Source organism: Nakaseomyces glabratus, chromosome F (assembly GCF_010111755.1).
Source record: "Nakaseomyces glabratus chromosome F, complete sequence".
NCBI lineage: Eukaryota > Fungi > Ascomycota > Saccharomycetes > Saccharomycetales > Saccharomycetaceae > Nakaseomyces > Nakaseomyces glabratus.
In genome coordinates, this window is record NC_088956.1 from 495,007 (window position 1) to 521,815 (window position 26,809).

The 26,809-nt window shown below is 40.0% G+C and overlaps 10 protein-coding genes across 10 annotated transcripts; 7 read left to right on the forward strand and 3 right to left on the reverse strand.

Annotated features, from left to right (window-relative positions):
• Positions 1-829: 829 nt before the first annotated feature.
• On the forward strand, positions 830-1,948 carry GVI51_F04323 (uncharacterized protein; the record flags this gene model as incomplete). The annotated part of the gene is made up of 1 exon (XM_446175.1): positions 830-1,948. One exon carries the CDS (start codon positions 830-832, stop codon positions 1,946-1,948), a length of 1,119 nt encoding a protein of 372 aa, XP_446175.1.
• A 1,301-nt stretch (positions 1,949-3,249) lies between these two features.
• On the forward strand, positions 3,250-5,364 carry GSY2 (glycogen (starch) synthase GSY2; the record flags this gene model as incomplete). The annotated part of the gene is made up of 1 exon (XM_446176.1): positions 3,250-5,364. One exon carries the CDS (start codon positions 3,250-3,252, stop codon positions 5,362-5,364), a length of 2,115 nt encoding a protein of 704 aa, XP_446176.1.
• A 961-nt stretch (positions 5,365-6,325) lies between these two features.
• Positions 6,326-7,654, forward strand: GVI51_F04367 (serine/threonine-protein kinase; the record flags this gene model as incomplete). The annotated part of the gene is made up of 1 exon (XM_446177.1): positions 6,326-7,654. The coding sequence occupies one exon, from the start codon at positions 6,326-6,328 to the stop codon at positions 7,652-7,654; it is 1,329 nt and encodes a 442-aa protein (XP_446177.1).
• Positions 7,655-7,760: 106 nt separating this feature from the next.
• Positions 7,761-9,584, reverse strand: GVI51_F04389 (uncharacterized protein; the record flags this gene model as incomplete). The annotated part of the gene is made up of 1 exon (XM_446178.1): positions 7,761-9,584. One exon carries the CDS (start codon positions 9,582-9,584, stop codon positions 7,761-7,763), a length of 1,824 nt encoding a protein of 607 aa, XP_446178.1.
• Positions 9,585-10,661: 1,077 nt separating this feature from the next.
• On the forward strand, positions 10,662-12,617 carry GVI51_F04411 (uncharacterized protein; the record flags this gene model as incomplete). Its single annotated transcript, XM_446179.2, has 1 exon — positions 10,662-12,617. One exon carries the CDS (start codon positions 10,662-10,664, stop codon positions 12,615-12,617), a length of 1,956 nt encoding a protein of 651 aa, XP_446179.2.
• A 752-nt stretch (positions 12,618-13,369) lies between these two features.
• On the reverse strand, positions 13,370-14,755 carry OM45 (Om45p; the record flags this gene model as incomplete). Its single annotated transcript, XM_446180.1, has 1 exon — positions 13,370-14,755. One exon carries the CDS (start codon positions 14,753-14,755, stop codon positions 13,370-13,372), a length of 1,386 nt encoding a protein of 461 aa, XP_446180.1.
• A 998-nt stretch (positions 14,756-15,753) lies between these two features.
• PIN3 (Pin3p) lies at positions 15,754-16,362 on the forward strand (the record flags this gene model as incomplete). The annotated part of the gene is made up of 1 exon (XM_446181.1): positions 15,754-16,362. One exon carries the CDS (start codon positions 15,754-15,756, stop codon positions 16,360-16,362), a length of 609 nt encoding a protein of 202 aa, XP_446181.1.
• A 511-nt stretch (positions 16,363-16,873) lies between these two features.
• Positions 16,874-18,652, reverse strand: NCA2 (Nca2p; the record flags this gene model as incomplete). Its single annotated transcript, XM_446182.1, has 1 exon — positions 16,874-18,652. One exon carries the CDS (start codon positions 18,650-18,652, stop codon positions 16,874-16,876), a length of 1,779 nt encoding a protein of 592 aa, XP_446182.1.
• A 1,149-nt stretch (positions 18,653-19,801) lies between these two features.
• On the forward strand, positions 19,802-21,883 carry KRE6 (beta-glucan synthesis-associated protein KRE6; the record flags this gene model as incomplete). Its single annotated transcript, XM_446183.1, has 1 exon — positions 19,802-21,883. One exon carries the CDS (start codon positions 19,802-19,804, stop codon positions 21,881-21,883), a length of 2,082 nt encoding a protein of 693 aa, XP_446183.1.
• Positions 21,884-23,665: 1,782 nt separating this feature from the next.
• GPH1 (glycogen phosphorylase) lies at positions 23,666-26,365 on the forward strand (the record flags this gene model as incomplete). The annotated part of the gene is made up of 1 exon (XM_446184.1): positions 23,666-26,365. The coding sequence occupies one exon, from the start codon at positions 23,666-23,668 to the stop codon at positions 26,363-26,365; it is 2,700 nt and encodes an 899-aa protein (XP_446184.1).
• Between the last annotated feature and the right edge of the window lie 444 nt (positions 26,366-26,809).

Sequence of the window (26,809 nt, forward strand, 5' to 3'; positions counted from 1 at the left end):
ATAATATTTTGCTGGTACTTCCAGGTTACAAGCTGAGTTCACATGCTCAAAAAAATCTTTTTAATTGGGTACCTTTACCTCTTGTATCTCTCATATCCTTATCAGTTCACTATCTCTAATGTTTATTTACTTGTCGGTGATGATCTTGCGATCGTTGCAAAAAGTTAAGCAAAGTTTTAGGTGATGTACTAGGCTTAGACTGCAACCTTAGGAAAGCATCCCTAAGTTATATGTCCCTATGTCTCCTGCCATTGTTCCTCGTCTAATCATATATAGTGTTGCTGCACAGCTGGCCAACTTTTGATTTGATGATCTTACATACTGCTACGGCCTTGTTAATGGAGGGGGGAGGGTTTTTTTCCCCATGCAATGAAATAAATATCTCTTCTCTTCTCGATGCTATCTCAGTGCTTACATTGATTGTATCGTGAATCTTATGTTCACTCCGTGATTCTAATATACATGCTGAAACTGCTCACTGCGAGAACTGGGAAAAGAGACTGCATTAACATCCCCCCCCCTTAGTAAAGGGATATCTTCGTCAATTCAACTTTTTGGAGTTTCTTGTCGATCGATGAGTGATAAAATTATTGGCACATCAAGGACCCTGTCGTTATGCATATATATTTAACTACTAGTGTATAAATTTTGAACACATTGTTTGAACTCTATCAAACAAGCACTTCGTCGCAATTTCTTATGTTTGGAATAATCTGAACAAATTGAAGAAACTGTTCTATTTGAGATAAATTGTTTACGATACAGAAGTTTCTCCAACCATAGTGGATTGGACTTAGAAGAAGAATAAGTACACTGATCAAGAATAATAATGAGTGCCGAGCGTTATCCCAGTGTACCAAGTTTAGTTGGTGATTCTGTGAGAAGTATCAAAGGTACTGGTACAGAACCAGTGGCGCGGTCTGATCCTCGCAACGACGTTAAGATCTTGAACAAGTTGCATGACACTGTTGCGAACCACAACCAATCTCAGCAACTTAGCGGCTCCTCATATACATCGGTAGAGGACTTGAACAAAGAAGGTGCATTATTGACTGACGAAGTTGACCTTGAGCTAAGCCATGTTGATGGTAAAGTGCAAAGAAAGGATGGTGAAGTGGATTTCAACATTGCTGATAGAAAGCTTGGTGAATCTGAGTTAGAGAAGCAAAGGAAACGTAAATTAATGCTCTTGAAGCAGAAACAGAAAAACCGCGAACTCTCTTCTACTTCTTTGTCGCGTATGGATATCCAAAGCTCGTCATCACAAACCTCGCTAACACATCTCGACGACGAAACCAAAGAGGAGCTAGATAGAGTGAGCAGATCCCAAGAGAGAGAGAGACAAAGAGGCTCGCAAATGGTTTCGCCCACTCGTGGTAGTGATGGTCTTGTGAGAAACTCTTATGGGGAATATATCAAGAGTACTTGTAACAGACCACATTTGGCTCGTGGAGACTCCTACCAATCGTCTAGCAACGAAAGTGAGAACAATCTGATTGATTCGGCTGCCACTCCATCGGAGAGATCTGGTAGAACATCATTCAGAAGAAGGCTATCTACGGAGTACCTAAGGTCATTGTCTAGATCGTTGAGTCGTGATCCTAGCAAGAGCACAACAAGAACAAATGCTATAACGCCTTCTCACAGCAACAACGCTGGCAATTATACTACCAGTGCGCCACCTTCGCACCATGTGGTAGCCATACCAGGTGGTGATTTCATTGATAACGAAAAGACCAGGACTGTCGACCAGTCCTTAGAAGATGAACTCTATAGCACCAACAATTACTCTATCTCGCAAGTGGAGCTTGCTCAAGCTGCCAACAAAACTTTGTTGAACGAAGCCTTTGACGAAGAAGAGGAAGAAGGTGCATTGCTTGATGATCAAGGAAACGAAGAGCACGATCGAGAACTGGAACGTGCAGCTATAAAAGTAGAAGAAAGCTGAGGCGAAAAGAAACGGTGGTAGAACCCACTTGTCAATATCACTTCCAGCGTACTCAATCTATTTATTGAAATAAATCAACTTAGACTACTATTTATTGATTAACACTCACGTATTTAATTGACTAAAACCCACTTATTTATTTGTCAAACTTGAGCTTTCATGAAGAAACACAATCATTATTGTATTAACCTATATTCCATGTCCATGTATATATATACACAGTACAAATACTAGATCACTCAATACTAGAACACATGACGTGAAATGAAATTGAAGATATGCGGATAGATGTGGGGGTGGGGGGGGAATGACAAGAATTGGACAGTATGACTCTACTGGCAATTAAACACTCAGAAAACATCGCAGATAAGTGATGAAAAAAAAAGAGGGGTAAGAACGAAGGAAGCGAAATGTTGATTCGCCAGGCAGAAAACCCCGCACAACCGTATCTATCGCCCCCCCCCCTTCTATTTTACGGGTCCTCCGTGTATTGTGTATCCAACCACCCCCCCCTTCTTTCCCCCATCCCTTTCACAATCAACTTAGAAAATAATGCAGGACTACAAAGTGGTAGATCCTAAACTAATATCAGGGGGGGTTCACCTCATCCTCTGCTGCTGTTTATCTGTTCGCTTCTTGACTTTGCAATCACCGCAACCGCGCAGCATCCTAAAGAAAGGAACATCCTCGAGAAGTAAAATCAGCAGGCAGGGGAAGGGGGGGGGGTCAAACAAACACAGAAAGCACGGGAGAACACCTTAGTCTTCCCAGTCTTTACAAGATTATCGAATCACACACAAACTGTGAAACTTGGAAAAGAATGAAGTTTGAAGGTTTCAAAGTCCTTTTAGACCATTCTAGTGCCCCTCCCTTTTGGGAATTGGTTTAGCAGATAACCCATCCCTTGCCAGCTCTTTTCACGCAATCCACAGGCTGTGTTTCTAACCTGCCAAAGGATAGTCGAACCAGTATGAGCAGATTGTTGTACTACCAGCCAATGACAATAGCAATTGCAGGTAGCAATTGCAGGTAGCAATGCAGACAGACAGGTGTAGGAAGACTCAACTCGACAATTTGTCAATTGGTCCAATTGATATACATAAAGCCCCTTGACTCTGATTTGAAAAGTAAATAAAATACTAAACCAGGAACAATTGTCCCCCCCCTCCTCTCTTGTCAAGCCCAAGGATCCATAAAAAAAAAAACATATATAACTAGAACTATTCAGTTTCCTGACTAGAGTATATAGTACACAAGCCATCAAGAAGTTGGAAAGAGAAAAAAATTCATCAGGACTTAACATGTCTAGGGATTTGAAAAACAATTTGTTGTTTGAAGTGGCCACTGAGGTGGCTAACAGGGTTGGTGGTATTTACTCTGTGCTGAAGTCAAAGGCACCTGTCACAGTGGCCCAATACAAGGACAATTACCATCTAATAGGTCCTTTAAACAGAGCTACTTACCAGAGCGAAGTTGATTTGTTGGATTGGAACGATCCTAGTATCTTTTCCGATGAATTGAAACCTATCCAGCAGACTTTGCAATCCATGGCAAGTCGTGGTGTCAGGTTCGAATACGGTAGATGGCTGATTGAAGGTGCCCCTAGAGTTATTCTTTTTGAGCTAGACTCAGTACGAGGCTATCTAAATGAATGGAAGGGAGACTTATGGTCCTTAGTTGGTATCCCATCTCCTGAAAACGATTGGGAAACCAATGACTCCATCTTGCTAGGTTACACCGTGGCTTGGTTCCTAGGAGAGTTGGCCCACCTAGACTCCAAACATGCAATCATTGCCCATTTCCACGAATGGTTGGCCGGTGTTGCCCTACCTCTATGTAGAAAGAGAAGAATTGACGTGGTAACAATCTTCACCACCCACGCAACTTTGCTGGGAAGATACCTATGTGCGTCTGGTGATTTCGATTTCTACAACGGTATTGAACATGTTGACGTCGACCACGAGGCTGGCAAATACAACATTTATCACAGATATTGTATTGAAAGAGCCGCTTGCCATTCTGCTGATGTCTTCACAACAGTGTCCCAAATTACCGCTTTCGAAGCCGAGCATCTGCTAAAGAGAAAGCCAGATGGTATTTTGCCAAATGGTTTGAATGTTGTCAAGTTCCAGGCTTTCCATGAATTCCAAAACTTGCATGCTTTGAAGAAGGAGAAGATTAACGAATTTGTCAGAGGCCATTTCCATGGTAGTTACGATTTTGATCTGGACAACACTGTCTATTTCTTCATTGCCGGTAGATACGAATACAAAAATAAGGGTGCTGATATGTTCATAGAGGCTCTGGCCAGATTGAACTACAGATTAAAAGTTTCAGGATCAAAGAAAACCGTTGTGGCTTTCATTATCATGCCTGCAAAGAACAACTCATTCACTGTAGAAGCTCTAAGAAGTCAAGCTGTAGTGAAATCTTTGGAAAACACCGTTGATGAAGTCACCAGATCAATCGGTAAGAGAATATTTGATCATGCAATGAAGTTTCCTCACAATGGTATCACGAATGAACTTCCAACCAATTTGGACGAATTACTAAAGCCTTCCGACAAGGTGCTATTGAAGAAGCGTGTTCTTGCTCTTAGAAGGCCTTGGGGTGAACTACCTCCAATTGTCACTCATAACATGGTTGATGAAGGCCAAGATTTGATCTTGAACAAGATTAGAGAAGTTCAGTTATTCAACAATGCAAGTGATAGAGTTAAAATGATTTTCCATCCAGAATTCCTGAATGCCAACAACCCAATTCTAGGTTTGGATTATGATGAATTTGTACGTGGCTGTCACTTAGGTGTCTTCCCATCATATTATGAACCATGGGGTTACACTCCAGCTGAATGTACAGTCATGGGTGTTCCTTCCATAACTACCAACCTTTCCGGTTTTGGTGCCTATATGGAAGACCTTATTGAAACAAATCAAGCTAAGGATTATGGTATTTACATTGTAGACCGTCGTTTCAAGGCCCCAGACGAGTCAGTTGAACAACTAGTGGACTACATGGAAGAGTTTGTCAAGAAGACCAGAAGACAGAGAATTAACCAAAGAAACAGAACCGAAAGACTATCTGACCTATTGGATTGGAAGCGTATGGGTCTTGAATATGTTAAGGCCAGACAATTAGCATTGCGTAGGGCTTATCCTGAACAATTCAAACAATTAGTAGGTGAGGAATTAAGTGACTTGAACATGGAGAGTTTGACTGGTGGTAAGAAGTTCAAAATCAGTAGACCACTAAGTGTACCGGGTTCTCCAAAAGATGCTAGATCTAACAGTGCGGTATACATGACCCCAGGTGACCTGGGAACCTTACAAGAAGCTAACAATGTGGATGACTATTTCAATCTGAGCGTTAGCGGAGATGGTGACGACGATGACGAAAACTATGCCGAACATAATTGAGAAATATAAGGGAGTAAGACATTAGTTTATTTTAATATCCCTTCTCATAAAGTTTCCAAATCTAATTGATAATGAATAGAATAAGGATTTATTTTCGATTTAAATCTGCCGAAAACTTCAAAAAGCCATTATTCTAACATTTAAATTGTGGAAGTCCAAGTTATGCAATATGTGATTCTTTTCATTCTAATTTTCTTTATTTCAAAACATAATATTCGATAATAAAATACATATAAACTCTATATATTTGTTAAAATGCTCTTTATCAGTTTAATAATTTGTGACTACAGTCTACTTGTAATTAATAACTTAACGAATTTCCACACTATTACGTTAAAAAAACATCTGATTAACGAAATTCTATTGTGCAGGGCAGCACATGCATTAGGTGAGTAGATACATAATTTGAAATACTCAATTCAATTGGGTAACCATACGAATATCGTAACACAAAATATATTGAAAACTTGATAGTCACTTGTCATCACTTATCAAAGTAAATCATTTCCATCTTACATCCGGGAAACATTCCTTAGTTCAGAATCACCTGCATCAATCCTCTCAATCGTTAGAAGAGTTGGCTGAAGCAAAGGGGGGGGGGGGGGTTGACCCAAGTTTTCTTTTAATCCTTGTTTTGGCTAGGAAGGGTTGGTACTAGTAATATTAGCCTTTTCTGATCTTCTACTAACAACTTACAGTTCGGGTTACTAAAGGATTCTCATCAGTTTGTTCGTTATATAGTTAATTTTGTTATTTTTTTGCAAAACTGGGCTTTGAATATTCTATACCAAACATGTGTTGTGAACGATATCTATCCTATTTATGTTATCCATTTCTTGTCTTGATATATATATTACTGTATAGTGTGTTATAACTTTTTCCATTGGCGAGGATCGTCTTTTATATTTGGAATTCAAAGATTAGTAGCCCCAGTTCATTTCGAACAATAGATATTAGCAATATGGTGGATAACAAGGACGAGAATAAGGACAAGCCTGCAGTTCGCAAACCAGAGCAAGTTGAGGGACATACTGTTACTAAGTTTTTTAATAAGCTGAATGGACAGCCTGAATCCTATGTGAGCAAGTCTAACTACGTTTTTGGTAAGACTCTTGGTGCTGGTACCTTTGGTGTTGTGAGACAAGCTCGGTACAGTCCCACCAACGAGGATGTTGCGGTTAAGATTTTATTGAAGAAGGCTCTTAAAGGTAATGATGTTCAGTTACAGATGCTTTACGATGAATTGTCCATTCTCCAGATGTTGAAACATCCAAACATCGTCGAGTTTAAGGACTGGTTTGAATCTAAGGATAAATTTTATATTGTCACACAGCTAGCTGTTGGTGGTGAATTGTTTGATCGTATCCTAGCAAAAGGCAAATTCACTGAACGTGATGCAGTGTCTATTACAATGCAAATTCTAAGTGCTGTCGATTATATGCATTCTAAGAACGTGGTACATAGAGATTTGAAGCCTGAAAATGTTTTATACATTGACAAGAGCGATGACTCTCAGTTAGTCATAGCGGATTTCGGTATTGCTAAGCAATTGCAAGATAATGATGATTTGATCTTTAAGGCCGCTGGCTCCCTAGGTTATGTTGCTCCTGAGGTATTGACTAACAATGGTCATGGTAAGCCTTGTGATATCTGGTCTATCGGTGTGATTGTATACACATTGCTGTGTGGTTATTCTGCTTTTGTAGCTGAGACTGTAGATGGTTTCCTAGAAGAATGTACACAGAACAAATATCCTGTTACATTTCACAAGCCTTACTGGGATAATATATCTGATGAAGCCAAGAACTTTATCTTGAGAGCACTAACATTGGATCCAGCTGAAAGACCAACAGCTGCAGAATTAATGAAAGACCCATGGATTACCAACACTAGGCCCGAGACCGCTAACATTTACCCAGAGATTAGAAAGGGCTTCGATTTACGTAAGAAGTTGCGTGATGCTATTGAGATAGTTAAATTGAATAACAGAATTAAGAAGTTGAGAAGCCTATACATGGTTGAGACTGATACTGATATCGAGGAGAATGTGGCTTCTGTTGCATTTAATACATTGGCAAGCTCATTAAATGATCTCAGACTTCATTCACAAAAAAGAGTGGGTCAACTAACGGCAGAACAAAGAAGATTAAAATCTGCACTTACTCAAGATACTTTTGCGCAGATTGTGAGGGCTGCAACAAAAAATAAAGAAAGAATCTGGGGTGAAAAGACGGCGTCCCCTACGCCTAGTCAATCATCTACCTCATCTACTTCTACTAACAAGAAATAATAAATGCTAGTCTATTATTTTTGTCTAAGATTCGATACTTAACTTTTTATTTAGTACATAACATTTGCTTTTATTCCTTTCTATCTTAAATGGCATATCGATTTTTTTAGTATCTCCTCAATTTCCTTCTTTGTAGCCTTTCTGCTCTTGTCAAAGAATGATCTTCTACTACACTCGTATCAGCCTCACTAAATTCATCAACTGAATCGATCACATCGTCATCGTAATCGCTGGTGTTGTCTAGATCTTCGTTGTCTGATTCTGTATAGTCAAAGGCTTCGTGCAAAGCTTTCCGAGACCTGAGATTTCTTAAACGTTCACCGCTAGTGCTTTCTTCAGCAGATGTTGTTTGAAGATTGCTTCTACTAATAGCTGTTCCTATGTCTTGCCATTCTTTAACGTTTTGCAAAAGAAACTTCATTTTATCGTCTGATTTTTCGAAGGATAATTTTTCAAGATCTTTCAAATTGGAGATTAATTGCTCGAATTCATTATCGTTTCTCGCCAAAGCATACCAATAACTATCTCCCTTTTTATCTGTGCCTTGGGTGATATCCCTTGCAAGCTTGACTTTGTCAAAAAATAACAATGTGAATTCTGATATACAGCCGCTTTGTTTGGTAACAATACTATGATCTTTACAAAAACCTTTGTATTTGTACGAATCCATTCTACGCTTGATAGTCATCCCATTTTTAGTGTTTATCTTGTTAGAATCCTTATAGGACGATAGGCTGGGTACATAAAACTCTCCAATGTCTTTTAGAGCCATGACCAAAGACTCTAACTTTCTCAATTTATACACCTCATTTGTATAAGGATCATTCAAGGGATTATCCAATCCTTCGAGCTCAAAAAGTTTACTCCATAAGTCATACAATCGAATATCAATATTATCACGTTCGGTATATGATGCAGCGTAATATTTCTCCCTTATCTTCTTATATATTTCAAATTTCTTGTCGAAATTGGCAGATTTATAACTATGCCTTCTCTTCCAGCGTAGTTCGTATCTTTCTCTTTCTGATTTGCAAAGAGCCAAATAATCATCCCTGATTTCATCATAAGTCTTTGCAGTATAGTTTGGCATCATATATGTTGCTATCCCAATAGATGGTTCTTCCTTTAAGTGAGATAGCCTAAATATCTCGGCATTTATATGAGGTGCATAAGATAAGCACCAATCGGAAAGGCATTCAAGTAAAAGTATGCGATCGTTAGGCTCCAATACTTTGAGACCAGCTCTAGATAGTGTCAACGTGTTAATTGGATTCTCTTCATCTGCCAGTTGTCTCCATTCTCTGGGATATCCCCAGTCCGATGTTGAAGATATGGTTCGCACTTTGGAAAACATCTTAGAATATGGCTTATTCCCATTTTTCAACTGGTGTAATGTTGGAGGGTTAAAATTTGATTTCACCGATTGCACGTTCAGTAGTTTCAAAAATGTGAATAGCAACAGATCCATCTTGTCCTCTGCATCTGTGTCGGTATTTCCGCCCACATCGACCAGGCTAAGGCCTACCTCGAAGTCCCTAAACGTTAAGCTGTGTAGATGGGGGTCGAAACACGCGTCAAATTTATCAATCATGGCCATGATCTTTACAATTCGGCCAGCATAAGCGACAGGGTTCAGTTTCAAAAGTTTCATCAGATCGGCATTGCCATATTCACCATAGGTTCCAGTATCTATTGACACATGGGATGACTTAATTGTATCCTCCTTAGAGAACTGCTTCAGTCTGAGCGTGTGCTCGATCTCGGTTTCTTCACTCAACACTTCAATGGCTTCAGGGTCGGCTTTATCATCTCCATCTGCTGTACTTGGCGCGGGAATAACTTTTGCGAGTTTCTCAGGTCTGCTCACAACTTTAACAGTTGTAAAATCATCAAATGTGAATTGTCTCTTCCTCTTAAGTGCTCCGTCCATTATTTATCCCTTGTACTTTCCTATTCGACAACCAGTGCTATGGGAGAGGGGCGGTTCAAAAGACTTTAAGTCGTTAACATAGGCTATGGGGGTAGTTATAAATACATATGCATAAGCAATATATCTGTAAATACACTACACTTTTGTAAATATCAGAGAGTCCATTAACATGTGATGTCTGGGTGCAACGCCAAATAAATTAAGATTGACATTTTTTGGCGTTTGCACCCAGACACCAAGACATGTATCATCCTGTACCACCTTAAAACCACATGACTAACCGTTTAGTAATATCCCGGAGTATTCCATAGTTCTTCGTGAAATAGAAAAAAACTAAAAATAAAATTAAAAAGAGACAAAGAGGAAAAAAACAATTATACCAGTAACAAGGCGCAGGACTGACCAGACTGCCCCTCCCCCACTTTTCTTCCCAATAGAACTAACCGTACACAAGGGAGCGAAGTGCTAAGAGGGAAGCCACTGAGTTATTCCGAGGGAGGGTTTTTCCGAGGAAATAAGACTGTTAAAAAGAAATTAAATTATATGAAAGAAGGGAAAAAAACGGTTGGGCAGTGAAACCGCAGTGGGGCAGAGAAGTATAGAATGATATTGTTGCTTAGATAAACAAGGAAAAAGGGCCATTGTTCTTACAAACTGATTTTTTCTAAACAGTGTTGCGGGAATTTAGTAGCTTCATTATCGGTAGGGTGTAAGCAGCGGTGGTACAAGATAATGTACACACATGTTCAAAAAGATAACGCAAATTGCTATGACATACTAGCAATACAAAAACACTAGTTGCAAAAACACTACATGCTACTACAAATATATCTTTCCCACACAAGTATGTATTTGAGTGCACAAATTTAAGGGTCCTTGGTGTCACCGTTAACGTAGTTGATTTCTACACCGAAAGGAAGAAAAAAAAAAAAGAGGCAGCCCACTACTCTCTATTGGAGCTCATTAGTGCATAACACAAGTGCCAAAAAGGACTCAAAACGAATATAATAGATAAAAGTAAAAATAAAAAATTTCTAGTCTTATAGCTTTAATACAAAACCAGAGACTCAAGGACGTATGAGTGCTAATAATATTGTGGGACCTGCTAGCAGGAAGAGCAGTATGATTGCTGATCTGAGCCGGACGGCGACGAATAACGAGCAGGAGGAGAGTCCCATGATCTTCGAGAGAGATGTGGAGGATCCATGCATGATGAACTCCACCTCTACAATCTCGAGACAGACTTCTAACACCAGCTTGTTGCATACTACTTCGAACCAGCGGAAGTACTCCACTAACAGTAACACTGGATTAAACTTATACTACACCCATACTGTATCCTCCTCCCCACAAGTGCCTAACAGCAGCAGCAACAGCAATAATAATAACCAAATTAGCAATGCATCCGAATACCAGAATAACTTCCCCAATATATCAAAGTCCTCTACCAATGTCTCTATGGACAACTGTGTAGAACAGGAGGTGATCTATCAGAATCCCATGAACCATAGGAGAACTTTGGAAAATTTTGTCCCACCAGCACTGGACGAAGGTTGTTCTATTGTGACAGATGATGCCACAGACTTGGAAGATGTTGATATGGTATTTGTGCAATCCAGAAAGCCTTCGACTCTGGGCTTAGATATGGCTCTTGGAAGGACTAGGAGCATGTCGACATTGAAACCATTGAGTAACGGCGATGAACTATCTAATGTGCCATCAAACAGCTCAGAACAATCCACTAGCCCTAGATTATTCAGATTCTATTCTTACGCTGACATGTTGTCTGAGGATAACTACTTGCATAATAAGCATACAACAAAGAGGCCATCTTTTACCCACCATTCTCTGAGCTCCAATGTCCTTCAGAAATCAAAAACCGCAGGACAACCTACAAACCATTCAGCTTCTAATTTGATCGGTACTTCTCCGCCAAAGACACAGAGCTTCGTCAACCCCTTTATCATATCAAGAAGATATTCAAGCAACGCAGGCCCTATACAGACAGCCACTGTACCTATCCCTACAGCACCAGGTGCAGTTGGGAGCAGATCGCAATCAAACTTGTTAAGGCAAGGCTCATACAATACCCTTTCCCCAAACATGACGCCAATGTCAAACAATAGTACCCCAAGTGCAGGCAACATCGGGAACAACAATAATAACTTCAATAATAAACCAGCAGATAGGTTCATGAGAACTAGTCAAAGACCTGCCATTTTTAAGAACTACAGTGCTAGTGGTCTTAGCGAAGTTGGCTCACCAACGAGTCCAACATTAAGCCTCAGCACCAGCCCTAGAATTGGCCCTAACTCGAGATCATTAACTACATCTCCACCTTCAGTAACATCGCCAATGATGATTAAGAGCGGTAGGTCAAATTCTGCTAATATAATGGGGACGTCCTCTAGGTCTCCTAGGTCAACAACTGGTGACAAGTACAAAATAAGCACAGTTTCTGCCAGACGAAAAACTGATCAGCTAAAGAAAAATCTTACGAAATTCCATATCGAATCCAGTGGCAGTGAGGGTTACTCAACTGATGAAGAATACGATGGCGAAACTAGTTGCACAAGTGGTAAGGATGCCAAGAAAAAGAGTATAGATAGCAATGTTTTTGACGATGATGATAATGATAGTGACAACGAACAATCGAGTGGTCATAAATCAGCAGATAATGAGGTGGATCCTCTAAGTGAGGATTTAAATGGAAACGGACATACATTTTTTCCATCAAACATCAAGATTAACAAAGAAAAACTACAAAAGAATTTAATGTCATCCTTTGAGAAGTTCCAAAGCTCAAAAATTTGGAGAAATTCTATTGGTGGAACGAACTCACCCAAACAAAATTCAAATTCCTCACATAATACAAATGAAACTCCAACCAATTCTCATCCAAATTCCTTCTTAAGACAATCTAATAACTCCAACTCATGTTCTACAATTACGGCAGTAATCAATGAAGCTAACTCAGGGACTACCTCAATCCCGAAGGCAACAAAATCTGTCTCATCGACACTGGAAGAATAGAAGTGTGTACCCCTCAGGCTGAACAGGTACCATGTATTTAGTTACCTGTTTCCGAGAATTGGACTACTCCAGAATAAGACACAGGAGGTCTTTTAAACTCACAATTTTTGAAATCATAGGATTTTAGTTTTATTTCAGTTTTATTTTACTGTGCTAACCCAACAATTTTTTAGATTTGGAGACTTTTACTACTCCCGTTATATTTCTTTTTTTGCCCCAGGGTTATCTTTGCTTTGCAGTTTCAAGGTAGTACGAGCTGGGGCCTTTTATAGATATAGATTCTTATTAGATTTTTACTACTACAACTATACAAATATATAAAAACGTTATTTCTTTTAAATTCCTTTTAGTTAATTAACGATATTTTCATCAACATTGTGAAAAAACATAGTAAGATTAATTTAGTCAGCGTTTTTGGTCCAAAATAATAAATTCTTTTATTATTATCTAAATTTAGAATATTATTAGAATGTATAGTTATATAGTAGTATCTCTGTTGAATCAATAGTAGATAGACATTTCAATTCTTTCTCCTACATGATAATGAATGACAATTTGCCTTTTAATTTCTTAAAACTTTAACACAGTAATAACAATTTGATTTCAAGAGAAATCTTTATACTTGGTAAGCATAGTAACTGCTAGAAAAGTGTTAGTGCACCTATGACTGAATATAAAAAAAAAAATTATGACTCCTGTAATAAAGATGCTCTAAAGTAACGAAAACATTAGAACAGGAATATCGAGAGATTTTAGTTTTTCTTCTCCTTTGTGTAACTCTTGGCATCGTCTAACTTATCTGTGACAACTTCATGTGCCTTATCAACTTGACCTTGAATTGAGCTGACAGAGTCGTTAGCCATGTCCCAGAAATTTCCTCTCTGTTTGTCGGTCCACTTCTGCAAAGCCTTCTTAGAGTTCTCGTAATCTCTCTTGGCAGCCTCATAGTTGGCTAAACTTTTTTCATGTACTTCATCCTTCTTTTCCTTTCCAAACTGCCACCATTTAGAAGCAGTTTTGTCAACATCACTTTTGGCTTCTGCCAACTTTTGACTAGCATCGTCGACTAGAGCTGCTGCTTCTTCCTTGGTCTTAGCGGCTTGCCATTTCAAATCTTCGTACTCTTCTCTAGCCAATTGGGCTGCAGTTTCACCCCAACCCTCAAGACCTTTGATAACACGCTTAGCCATTTCTTCCTCAGTTTCGTCACCCTTTCTGTAAGTGAACCAACCGTTTTCCTTGTACTTCTTCAACTCGTCCAGACGCCTTTGTGCCTCACTTGGACCAATTTGCATGCTTCTTCTACGCTCTTCTAATTCCTCTTCAGCAAATTCCTGGGCACGTTCACCCCAACCGACAACGCTTGCTGCGGCAAGTTTATCAACATCAGGCTTTCCGTCCTTGGAAGTGTCATCCTTCAACCAGGACCACAAGTCCTGTTTCTTGTTCTGGATTCCGTTCAATACATCTTGCTTATCGATGTTATTGGAGATCTCATTGAAACTCTGCTTTGTATATTGGTTGAAATCCTCAGAGGCCTTTTTCAAAGCCTGGCGTTTCTCTTCCAGCATCTTCTTGCAGTTTTCAACTTGTTCTTTCAAAGCGGCATCACCTGCACTGAAGAAACTCGTCTTGGAGTGCTTCCATTTGTCCAAAATATCGTTGTACTTCTTGTTGGCAGCGTCAAATTCACCAATGGCCACGGCCTTGGCCTTCTCGATGTCGTTATAGCCCCAATTGAAGATGGACTTGTTGTCCTGGGAGTCATCGCGCTCGTTACGGCGGTCCTCGTCCATGGAGGAGAACACATTGCGGCCCTTAACTGATCTTTGCAGCTGGGGTGGTGGAGAGCTCTTCACAGAGTCGGAAATCTGTTGTGCTAAGTCGTCACGGCCACGCTCGATGTACTTGGCGGTGTTGTCGTTGTATATACCTCTTAGCAACAACGCATCCTTGAAGGAGACGGCATCGTCCCAAAGACCTTCCTTGATCCTGGTCCAGGAACAAGCCTGATGGTCTCTAGTGATGGACAACGCAGTCTGTTTGCGCTTACCTTGCTCGTTCACGGCTTGGTTGAAAGTAATAGCTGCGACAGCAGCTGTAGCAGCAGCGGCACCAGTAATAACAGCCTTAGACATTCTGTAAAAATTTCTATTACGTTGGTGGTAGACTTTTTTTTGTTAGCCAAGAAAGGGTGTAAGGATCGATTATATTGTAGGTTATATATGTTTTTTTCAAAAGAAGGGGGGGGGATTGTATAGTATCCTTTATTTCGTTGTTTATTATGGTTACAAGTGACGTCCTGTTGAGGTTTTGTAACTCCGATTTGTCTTATGTCTTTTGCTCTACTCAAAACTTCAACATGTAGAACATACAAGCTAAACTTCAAAGTTCTCTTTTAACCATGGGATAGCTCATCGCACAGTAAGATATCCAATCAAGTTGAAGGGAAAAAGGGTAACACTAACCGGGGAGAGAACACGCTGCACAGAATGCATCCCCACATAATATCAAATCCCTTTTGAAGTGTGAGAAGAGGAAGTTTGGACTAGGACAGCATGCAGTAGCAACTGCACAACAACTGCACTAAGCAGAGGAAAACAGTTAAACCACTAGAGTGCTAGCAACTTTCCCCCCCACAAGAAGGGAAGGCCTCCCCTAAAAATATAATGTTAATATGTACGGAATTACCATGTGATGTATTATTACATACGTAGATACACACCTACGGTACGTCATATGATATGTTAGTATATACGTATATTGCGTTTGCACTCGGAGGCAGAAATTCTAAAGGTGAACGACGGAGGGGGGTGGAGCCAGTTTCAACTTTGTATTGTACCAACACCTATGAACGTTGATATAAGCCACTTCCTTTTGATCAAAGTCGTGTGGAAGTAGATGTTTTGGGATATTAGGACGAGATGATACTTGCGCTTCTTCAAGAATCCCCTCGTAACTTGGTTCTATACTTTATACAGCAGCTTGTGCCTTGTACCTGATCGAAGATAACTACTGACGGTTTTTACCCTATTCCTTTAGCTCATCGATTTATAAGAGCAATACTTTCAAGACTATTTTGAAACTTGTTAGTGCTGCAATAACTACATAAAAAAACAACAACAACCAATAAACTATGTCGCAATCAGCTATCAACCGTTCTTTGAACAATATTAGAAATGAACTCGACTTTCTAAGAGAGTCTAATGTTATCTCCGAGGGCTGTTTCAAAGAGATTATGATGAAACTGCCTTCTAATGGTGCTAGCCCAGTACCTCCACCAATGTCCCTGGAATACGTCGAAGCTCTGTACGATTTCCAGCCCCAACAAGACGGTGACCTGGCCATCAGAGCAGGTGACAAGATCCAAGTCCTGGAAAAGCCTTCCGCTGAATGGTACCGTGGTACAGTTAACGGCCGTGAAGGTATGTTCCCATCTAACTACGTGAGACCAGCCGCTGCACCATCAGCTAACTTGGCTCCTCCAGCTTACGACAACCCCAAACTATCCCCACAACCAACAGTACAATCTTTCCAGCCACCTGCACAACCGATCGTTGCTCAACCTTCACCACAACCTGCTTACTATCAAGCACCTCCACAACAAGTGGTAGTGGAACAACAGCCTGTGCAACAGAGCAGCGCACATAACGGTCTCAAGAGTTTTGGAAGTAAACTAGGTAACGCCGCCATCTTCGGTGCTGGTGCCACCTTAGGTTCTGATCTGGTGAACAGCATTTTCTGATCTTCAACATCACTTGTTCAAAACAGAACATTTATCATTTATCTCTTTTATTTCTTTATCTGAGTGGATACTCAGAACAACTCTCGTGTTGCTTTGAAAGCCCTTTTTATTGTTCTTCTACAACGGTGGAAAGAAGGTTAACAAAAGTGAACTATGATTTACGCAAGTACTTATATTACCTGACCTATACGATTTGTCTTTTTCTTTCATTTGATCAACTACTGGTGGGATTTTTCTAATATTTTTCTCTTTCAACATCGAACATGCCTGCACAGCGCTCCTTATTGTCATATCTATAGAACATACAATAAGCTCGTTGGTGCCGTGCAATTCTTTTATATATACTTTCATACTTTATACCTTTTTTAACGTTTTTTTACTGTAAATCATATAACAATCAGTCCAAGCCTTTTTCTTATTGTCTTTGTCTACAAATAGTATTATATCATGAACACCATGAATTTATGTAATTTTGAATATTAGCCATATTTTCTTTTAACTAATGAATATATTATAAATATCTCCCATACACATGATATATACGGTTAACGACATTGAGATGGGTCTGCCTGGAAGACTTTGAATGTGTCATTAGTTCCTGTACGTCTCTACACCACTCAGAGATTCTTTTCTTAGGGACAATTTTTTTCCCTAACTCATGCAATGTAGATATTTCAATTAACAACAGCCCTTCCTTTAAGTACTCGTCCTTGCCTTTACTAATTGCGCCAGTTTCAGTATCCTTGAAATCATTGATGATACGCTCTATGTTGTTTAAACTCACACTGATCCTGTACTTATACTTTTGTATATTGGACCACACGGAGCCAAGCTTGACGAAACGTTTCAAAGCCACAAATGATGTGTAGATGATCGCCAACGCAGGTGACATAGCCAGAATTCCAAATACCAACTGCTGCGATTTTAGCATCTTGTCAATACCATTCAATGCTAATGAGCCATCAACTTTCGTCTTCTGCACTTGGATCAGTAGTGAACGAACCAATGAACCAGTAACTATGTTCTTAATAGGGTGGGAAAGCTGAGTCTCGTAAATTTTCAAGAACTGCGTCAAATCTCCATGCTCAACCTGAGAAATTAGTTGATTTTCGTTAATCAACTCTCTGTGGTCACTGTTCTCCACAACAAAGCTAACAATCATTCTGCTCAAGGAACTCATTTCCGAGTCCAAAGTGCTTTGCGATGTCACTGAGATAGCACTGCCTTCATCATGTCTCACTGTTGCCCAGACCTGTTTCAATGGGGTGTATACCCAATTGTACATAAGCCCTGTCACGAAATCTACAACATTATGTTGGAGAAACTCCAAGATCTTGTATCTCGATTGCCACACTGCGATGATTGATGATGGTCCATACAATAGCCCCACAAGTAAAACAGGCCAGTTCCTGGAGATAAAATTGGGCTTCTTTACCAGAGTATTGGGTTTCTGTTCCTGCAGTTCCTTAATATTCAAAACTATTAGTTTCAATCTTGTTAACGAATCAACGGGCTGGCCTTCGACGTTAAGGTGCGAAGATAAACGGGAGATATGATTGTCCATGTCTTCATTTGTGTCGATAGAGCTATTGAAATCGTCTAATAGTTCGCCCAGTTTAATGGTGTGTTCGTTGACCAGCTCGGTCTCTACGGCCAGCTTTTTTGACAAGTCATCTCTGATGACAGACAATGGCAAATGCACCAACACGTTTAGGTATCTCCAAGGCTTTGTGAGCAGCTCATTCCTGTGCTTAGCGATCCCGACAAACTGGAAGTTTCTCAGCATTATCAAGTCCATTCTGGGTCTGAGCAGCTCAGTCTTGTTCTCGTAGCTATGTTTTATGAACCTAGGCACCATGCACTGCAACCCGTAGTACCAGGACTTCGCTCTGGAGGCCGATATGCTGTTATAGTAGTCCAGAGCGTCGTACGCCTGTGGCAGAGAGACGAGCGAGTCCGACAGCAGGTCATAGTAGGCGATCACTATAGTGTACTGCACGAGTGCGTTCTTGAACAAGTCGAGCACTTTAGAATCCCCCAGAGTGTCAATACAGGCATTTTCAAGGGTATCGAGTACTTTTTGTAAGTCGATGTAAACTTTTGTGCTGTTCTGTCTCGAGAGTCTATTTACCAGATCATCCACGATCTTCTTTATTGAGTACAAGGACCGTTGCAAGGATTGCAACTGCTGTGAGTCCTCGATGCCTTGCACCAGCAGCACTTGCAAAGCCTGTGACAATTGCTTGTCTATTGCGTCGAGCTTCAACACCACTTGGCTATCGATAATCATTGTTGAAGTGCTTGTACCAGGCACAAATATTAAATACTATTAATTAATTAAGAACATCATTATATTTAAACTTAAACTTTAATACTTCTGCTTTTTTAAGGGTAGTGATGAGATGAGATGCCATCCCTCCCCCAAGACTGCCAGTGAACTGAAAAATGTGAAACACGCAGAACCTCCATGTGATTTCTGATATCACATGGATACACAGGATATCACATGACATTTCGTTGGAATACACAAACCCAAAAAGGCCAAGAGTAGCACATGACTTATATGCACGTACCGCAGGACAGACGCGAAAAATGTAGAAAAAAACTGGTGAAAAAGTTCAGTGCAAAACACCACTGATGCAGTTGAAGGATGGGATTAGAGAAAAAGGAAAGAGAAAGAACTGCCACGTTTTCTCTCAGAAGAAAAGGCGTGGGAGTGGAGTGGAAAGACAAAATAAAAACGACGCGAACGCGTAATGTAAATTACACAGAAAACACGCAGAGAAAGAGAGAGAGAGAAGAGAAACAGAAAACTAGGCTTATGCCAGACCCAAGCAATATTAATTTGCTCAGAGAAGTGTGTGGAAGAGAAGAAATTACATTAGCAGTGCAAAATGCACCTAAGAAAACTAAGGAGAGCCATAACTGGCTTTCAGCAAAAGGCAAAAGAAAGAACAGCACACACACAGATACAGACACACACAGACACACAGACAGTAAGAAGGAAAGGGAATCACTGTGTAAGATCCTTTTGCCCAGGGCAAACCCAGCACAAATATATTTCTTGTGTGTCCCCAAATGGGCATCACATTTTAGACTTACAAAGTAGAAGAAAAAAAAAAAATCAGAAAACTTCCAATCTGATTCCAGCCTATCTTGAATTTTTTTTTTTCATGAAATCAAATATAACTTGCTGAAGAATAAAATAACAAGTCTCGACAGTATCAGTGATACTAAATAGCAAAACTAAAACTTTGTTGAAGGAATAATATAACAAGAGGGTGTAAAAAAAAATTAAGTACTGAGAAAGAGATAGTGATATAAGAACAATAGACAACAAAGAAAGAAACAGAGTTCAAATTGATTATACGCGTTGGGAGCAAAGGAAACTAAAAAACCTATTAGATTTATAGAAAACTAGGATACAAAAAGTACTCAAATGACTGTTAGAAATTTGACAGGACGTGATTACCGTTCCTCCAGGTCTTCTTCATTTGATAACAACACGGGCAATCCGTTTCTGGCGAGTGAAGAAGAGAACGATGACGATAGAAGTTCTTCCTCTTTCATCCATTACGACAGGGATGCGTCTCGACAAGCGGCGCTAGAGGGCCTTGACGGTCAGCGCCATGTGTCCGATTACAAAGGTTACTACTCTAAGAATAACACTGCTCAAAACTTGAATACGGGCAATGGCAACACTCCCAACCTGGACAACAGCAAGAGATACTTTTCACAGACGTCTCTGAACACTGGTCTTACAAGAAATGACATCTTGTCCCCTCCTGAATTTGATAGATATCCATTGGTTGGTTCGAGAGTTGCCTCCTCTACCCAGTTACACCAGCAGGCATACTCATCTTCTCCGGTGCCTCGCATGGCTTCATCGCCTGATAACTCTGGATCCTCTTTTTCCTCTACTAACAATAATACTTTCTTAGGTGAACAGGATTTCTCTCCCTTTGGTGGCTATCCTGCTTCATCTTTCCCACTACTGATGGAAGAAAAAGAAGATGACGATTACTTACATAACCCAGACCCTGAAGAGGAGGCTAGACTGGACAGAAAGAGATTTTCCAACGACTTCAAGTACATGGATAAGAGATCCGCCGGTGGTCTTGCGGGTGTTCTTTTCCTATTCATCGGGCTGGGATGTTTGTTCATCCTACTGCCAGCATTAACCTACACAGGTGTCACTGAACACGCTAAGCCAGTGGTACAAGAAATCTTGTCCGCTTACCAGTATCCACAATTGTCAGCAATAAGAACTAAGCTGGTGGACCCAGACACACCTCAATCAGCTCTGTCAAGACAGGCAAGAGATGGTTCATACTGGAAGCTGGTATTCTCAGATGAATTTAATGCAGAGGGAAGAACATTTTATGACGGTGAAGACCAATTCTGGACCGCTCCTGATATCCACTACGATGCCACTAAGGATTTGGAATGGTATTCCCCTGATGCATCAACTACACGCAACGGTACTCTACAACTAAGAATGGATGCTTTCAAAAACCACAACTTATACTACAGATCTGGTATGTTACAAAGTTGGAACAAACTATGTTTTACACAAGGTGCCATCGAAGTCTCAGCTAATTTGCCTAACTACGGTCGTGTATCTGGTCTATGGCCTGGTCTATGGACTATGGGTAACCTGGGTAGACCTGGTTACTTAGGTTCTACTGATGGTGTTTGGCCATATTCGTATTCTTCTTGTGATGCAGGTATCACACCAAACCAAAGTTCGCCGGATGGTATCTCGTACTTACCGGGCCAAAGATTAAGTGTCTGTACTTGTGATGGTGAGGAACATCCAAACCAAGGTACCGGTAGAGGTGCTCCTGAAATCGATATTCTTGAAGGTGCTACCGATACAGTCTTAGGTGTAGGTACAGCATCCCAATCCTACCAAGTTGCACCATTTGATATCTGGTATATTCCAGACTATGACTTCATTGAGATTCACAATTTCACTACAACCACTATGAATACTTATTGTGGTGGTCCATTCCAACAGGCTATTTCTGCTGTGACCACTTTAAACACTTCATGGTATCAGTATGGTGAAGGATCTGGATATTACCAGAAATTTGCAATTGAATTCTTGAACGACGATGAGGATGGATATATCCAATGGTATGTCGGTGACAAGGCCACTTGGACTTTAATGAACACAGCTTTACACGCCAATGGTAACATTGATAATAGACACGTCAGTAAAGAGCCTATGTCCATCATTTTGAACTTAGGTATCTCCAATAACTGGGCTTACATTGATTGGCAAATGATCTACTTCCCGGTAACCATGTCTATTGACTATGTCAGAATATATCAACCAAACAACAGTGTTAGTGTTACCTGTGATCCTCCTGATTATCCAACATACGATTACATCAAGGATCACCCAATTGTCTACAACGACGCTAATGTTACCAAGTGGAATCTGGCTGGCTACTCCACACCAAAGAATATATTGACTGGTAACTGTAAGAGCTCAAAGTTCAAGCTGTCCTCTTAGAAAGTAGCACTGCTTTGATAAACCTACAATTGTTAACAATATATCTTTAATTTCAATTTCAATTCCAATTTCAACTTCAATTTCTTTTTCATAGCTTCAATTCATTTAACTATAGGGAATCTAGTACTATCATGTCTACATTTTTTCATATATATTTATCTCATGCATTTATCTTTAAGTAATATGGAATACATTTTTTTTCTCTCTACATATAACGTTTGATAGACTATTCTGTCCAGTGTGTGTTTCCCAGAGTTCAGGAAATACCTCAAACGATAACAATAATACAGCCCGATAGCATTGATGCGAGATCTGTGTTATAAGATCCATTTATGTTTCGAAGGGCAGATCTGTTCCATGAAAAGAACCATCTTATCAGAAATACGACTCATTAAAAGGAATGTTTCTGCACCACTCGACAAATATTGTAAACAGATCGCCCGAGCTGCCCCACCTCCTTTGGCTCAAAAAAAAGTGTGAAAACAAACCCCCACCCCATTACGACTGCAATCTTCCCGTCCAAAACTGCAATAAAAATACCGCACCACCAACCAAAATTTAATCAGCATAATGCGGGGCAGACAAACCAACGCACGGGATCTCCATTAAAAGAGGGAAAAAGAGATAAACCACGGCCCTGCGAACTTTGTGTGTAGAATCACTGTCTACAGGGAAGGGATGGAAGGGGGGTGGGAAGAACCACTGCTTACAGGCATTTTAGTAGTCTTCTATGGCTTTTCTACCAAAAGTGATACTCCCAGCGCGGAAGGAAGGGGGGGGGGGAGGCAGTTAGGATGGACGGTTTCAAGAGATGAATCCTCACATCCCTACGTAACTTTCTTCAACGGAACATAGCTTCTATTCTTCTATTCTTCCATTTTGTCGCTGCGAGTATTGAAACCAAAAATGAAGGAGGTGCTGCGCGACTTTTGTCCTCTATCTGGAAAGATGGCAGCCACATTGGCTAAACCCATTTGAATGAAGAAGGATATTCTAACCAATTGCCAATATATGGACTTGATTAGGAGATAATCAGCATTAGTTTGGGAAAGAGAAACTACCAATCAAGTTACTCTCTCTCTCAATTGAGTACACATTCTTTGTCTTACTATTGCCCCCTTGCAAGGGAAATCATCTGCACATAGACTGTTACTGTCTTCGAATGGAACTTAGAAGGGGGATGGTACGGGGAAGACAATGTTGAAAAAAGCCGGTCCAGATAAGAGAGGTTGGTGAGTGTGCAGTTTCATTTTAATCCTCGAGGAATCCAGCTCTAAACTAAAAGGGGGGGGGGGGGGGTGGAGGAAGTTGAATTGTTGGGATGCAGTATTGTATGTATTTGTATTTGTATTTGCATTTGTATGTCTATGATTTCTACTTGTAGTACGAGGGAAAAAAAAGGACCCGTTCCTTTCAGAATCTTGTCAAAAGCTCTGTATAATGACTATCTCACACTGTGTTAAAGGATTTCCCCCTTCAACCACAGGGGCAGGGAGATGGAAAAGGGAGTTGATTGAAGGGGTTATTTTTTTGTAGTTCCAAATTTAAGAGTATAAAAAGGATGGTGGTTTTCTTTTGAACCTGTAAGACACCATTGTGTTAATCTTTGTAAATGGCAGAAAGATCCAATCTCTTTTTCTTTAGCAGTTGTACATACTAATATCATATATCCCTATCAATTGACTAAAAGGACGATTATACAATTGGTGTGAGAATACGTTGTTAAAAGAAGTTGAGAAAGATTGAAAATTATTGAGAAATAATTTACACTTAACAATTACAATGTCGCCAACTTCCTCCAGTACTACTAATGACATGATCACTGAAGAACCTAGCAACCATCGTCAAGTACCTCGTCTAACGAGGAGATTGACAGGTTTCTTGCCTCAGGAGATCAAGTCTATCGATGCAACTATTCCATTGAAGTCTCGTGCTTTGTGGAACAAGCATCAAGTTAAGAAGTTTGAGAAACCAGATGACTTCCAGGATAGATTCATTGACCATGTTGAAACTACATTGGGTCGTTCTCTGTATAACTGTGATGAATTGGCTGCTTACGAAGCCACTTCGATGAGTATCAGGGACAACATGATTATTGACTGGAACAAGACTCAACAAAAATTAACCACCAGAGATCCAAAGAGAGTTTACTATCTGTCCTTGGAATTTTTGATGGGTAGAGCTTTGGATAATGCTTTGATTAATATGGATAACGGTGAAGACAAAGCCAACGAACAACCAAGAAAGGTAATCAAAGGTGCTTTGGATGAGCTTGGATTCAAGCTAGAAGACGTTCTTGATCAAGAACCTGATGCCGGTTTAGGTAATGGTGGTCTTGGTCGTCTTGCTGCCTGTTTTGTTGACTCTATGGCCACCGAAAACATTCCAGCTTGGGGTTACGGTCTGCGTTATCAATATGGTATCTTTGCTCAAAAGATTATAAATGGTTACCAAGTTGAAACACCAGACTATTGGCTAAACTTCGGTAACGCCTGGGAAATTGAACGTAATGAAGTTCAAATACCAGTCACGTTCTACGGTTATGTTGATAGAGATGGCAAAGACACTACTACGCTATCGCCATCCCAATGGATTGGTGGTGAAAGAGTTCTTGCGGTCGCCTATGACTTCCCAGTTCCGGGCTTTAAGACCTCTACCGTCAACAACTTGAGACTATGGCAGGCTAGACCAACCACTGAATTTGATTTCGCCAAATTCAACAACGGTGACTATAAAAACTCTGTCGGTGAGCAGCAACGTGCTGAATCTATCACAGCCGTTCTATATCCAAACGATAACTTTGCCCAAGGTAAGGAATTGAGATTGAAGCAGCAATATTTCTGGTGTGCCGCCTCTCTACATGATATCCTGAGAAGATTCAAGAAATCTAAAAGACCATGGAGTGAATTCCCTGACCAAGTCGCTATTCAACTAAATGACACTCACCCAACCTTAGCTGTTGTTGAGTTACAAAGAGTCTTGGTTGATTTGGAAAAGCTCGACTGGCACGAAGCCTGGGATATTGTTACTAAGACTTTCTCCTACACCAACCACACTGTTATGCAAGAAGCTTTGGAAAAGTGGCCAGTCGGCTTATTCGGTCACCTGTTGCCTAGACATCTTGAAATCATTTATGACATTAACTGGTTCTTCTTGCAAGACGTGGCTAAGAAGTTCCCTAAAGATGTTGATCTATTGTCTAGAATCTCCATCATTGAAGAGAGCAGCAATGAAAGACACATCAGAATGGCATACTTGGCTATTGTCGGTTCTCACAAGGTCAACGGTGTTGCTGAGTTGCACTCCGAATTGATTAAAACTACCATTTTCAAGGACTTCGTCAAATTCTTTGGCCCATCTAAGTTCACTAATGTTACCAATGGTATCACACCAAGAAGATGGTTGAAGCAAGCCAATCCAAAACTTGCCGAATTAATTAGCGAGATTTTGAAGGACCCAAGTGAAGACTACTTGCTTGACATGGCTAAACTAACAGAGCTTAATAAGTATGCCGAAGACCCAGAATTCCAACAAAAATGGAATGAAATTAAGCAATACAACAAATTGAGATTGGCTGATTTAATTAAGAGAGAGAATGACGGTGTTGATTTGATTGACAGAGCCCATATTTCTGATACTTTGTTTGACATTCAAGTCAAGCGTATTCACGAATATAAGCGTCAACAATTGAACGTATTTGGTGTTGTTCACCGTTATTTAGCCATTAAAGAAATGCTAAGGAATGGCGCTTCCTTGGCTGAAGTTGAAAAGAGATATCCACGTAAGGTCTCCATTTTTGGTGGTAAGAGTGCTCCAGGCTATTACATGGCTAAATTAATCATTAAATTGATCAACTCTGTTGGTGACGTGATCAACAATGATAAAGAGATTGGTGATTTGCTAAAGATCATTTTCATTGCTGAATACAATGTCTCGAAGGCCGAAATCATCATTCCTGCTAGTGATTTGAGTGAACACATTTCTACTGCTGGTACTGAAGCTTCTGGTACCTCAAATATGAAGTTTGTAATGAACGGTGGTTTGATCATTGGTACTGTTGACGGTGCTAATGTTGAAATCACTAGAGAAATTGGCGAAGATAACATTTTCTTGTTCGGTAACCTAGCAGAAAATGTTGAAGATTTGAGATACAACCACCAATACAATGGCCATGAGATTCCTGAATCTCTATCAAAGGTTCTTGAATATATCGAAAGTGGCGAACTAACCCCAGAAAATCCAAATGAATTTAAACCATTGGTTGACAGCATTAAGCAACATGGCGATTACTACTTGGTCAGTGATGATTTCGAATCTTACCTAACTACTCAAGATCTTGTTGACGAAGTTTTCCACTCCCAAAAGAAGGAATGGATCAAGAAGAGTATTTTAAGTGTAGCCAACTGTGGTTTCTTCTCCAGTGACCGTTGTATTGAAGAGTATGCTGACACGATTTGGAATGCCGAACCAGTCAAGCCATAATCTCAACTGCTTTCTATATGTGATAATATTATTGTGATAAATCGATTTTTTTAACTTTCTATTTCCACTAAAAACTCGGACTCATTGGGGCGATAAGGTCTATTTCAACTTGTAATGTTGTTTATAAACAGACATTTCTCCTAGCCGTCACTTTACAGTGTCTCAATACAGTTTAAATAATAAAAAAGTATTATGTTTTACAGACCATATTAATTTTTATGTATAATTTTTGAACGTAAGCTATAACGTCTACGTCATAATTCCAATATAATTAAAATTATAATCTTCATTAGCGTTTTCGAAATACAAACAAAGTCTACCCAAGTCCTTCTTCATTTATAGGAGGTAATTAAATTCATAGATTTCATAAATGATACCATACCAACATACACTATGACCTTTACACAACAATGTATAACTAGGCATTTACAAAAATCTCTTTAT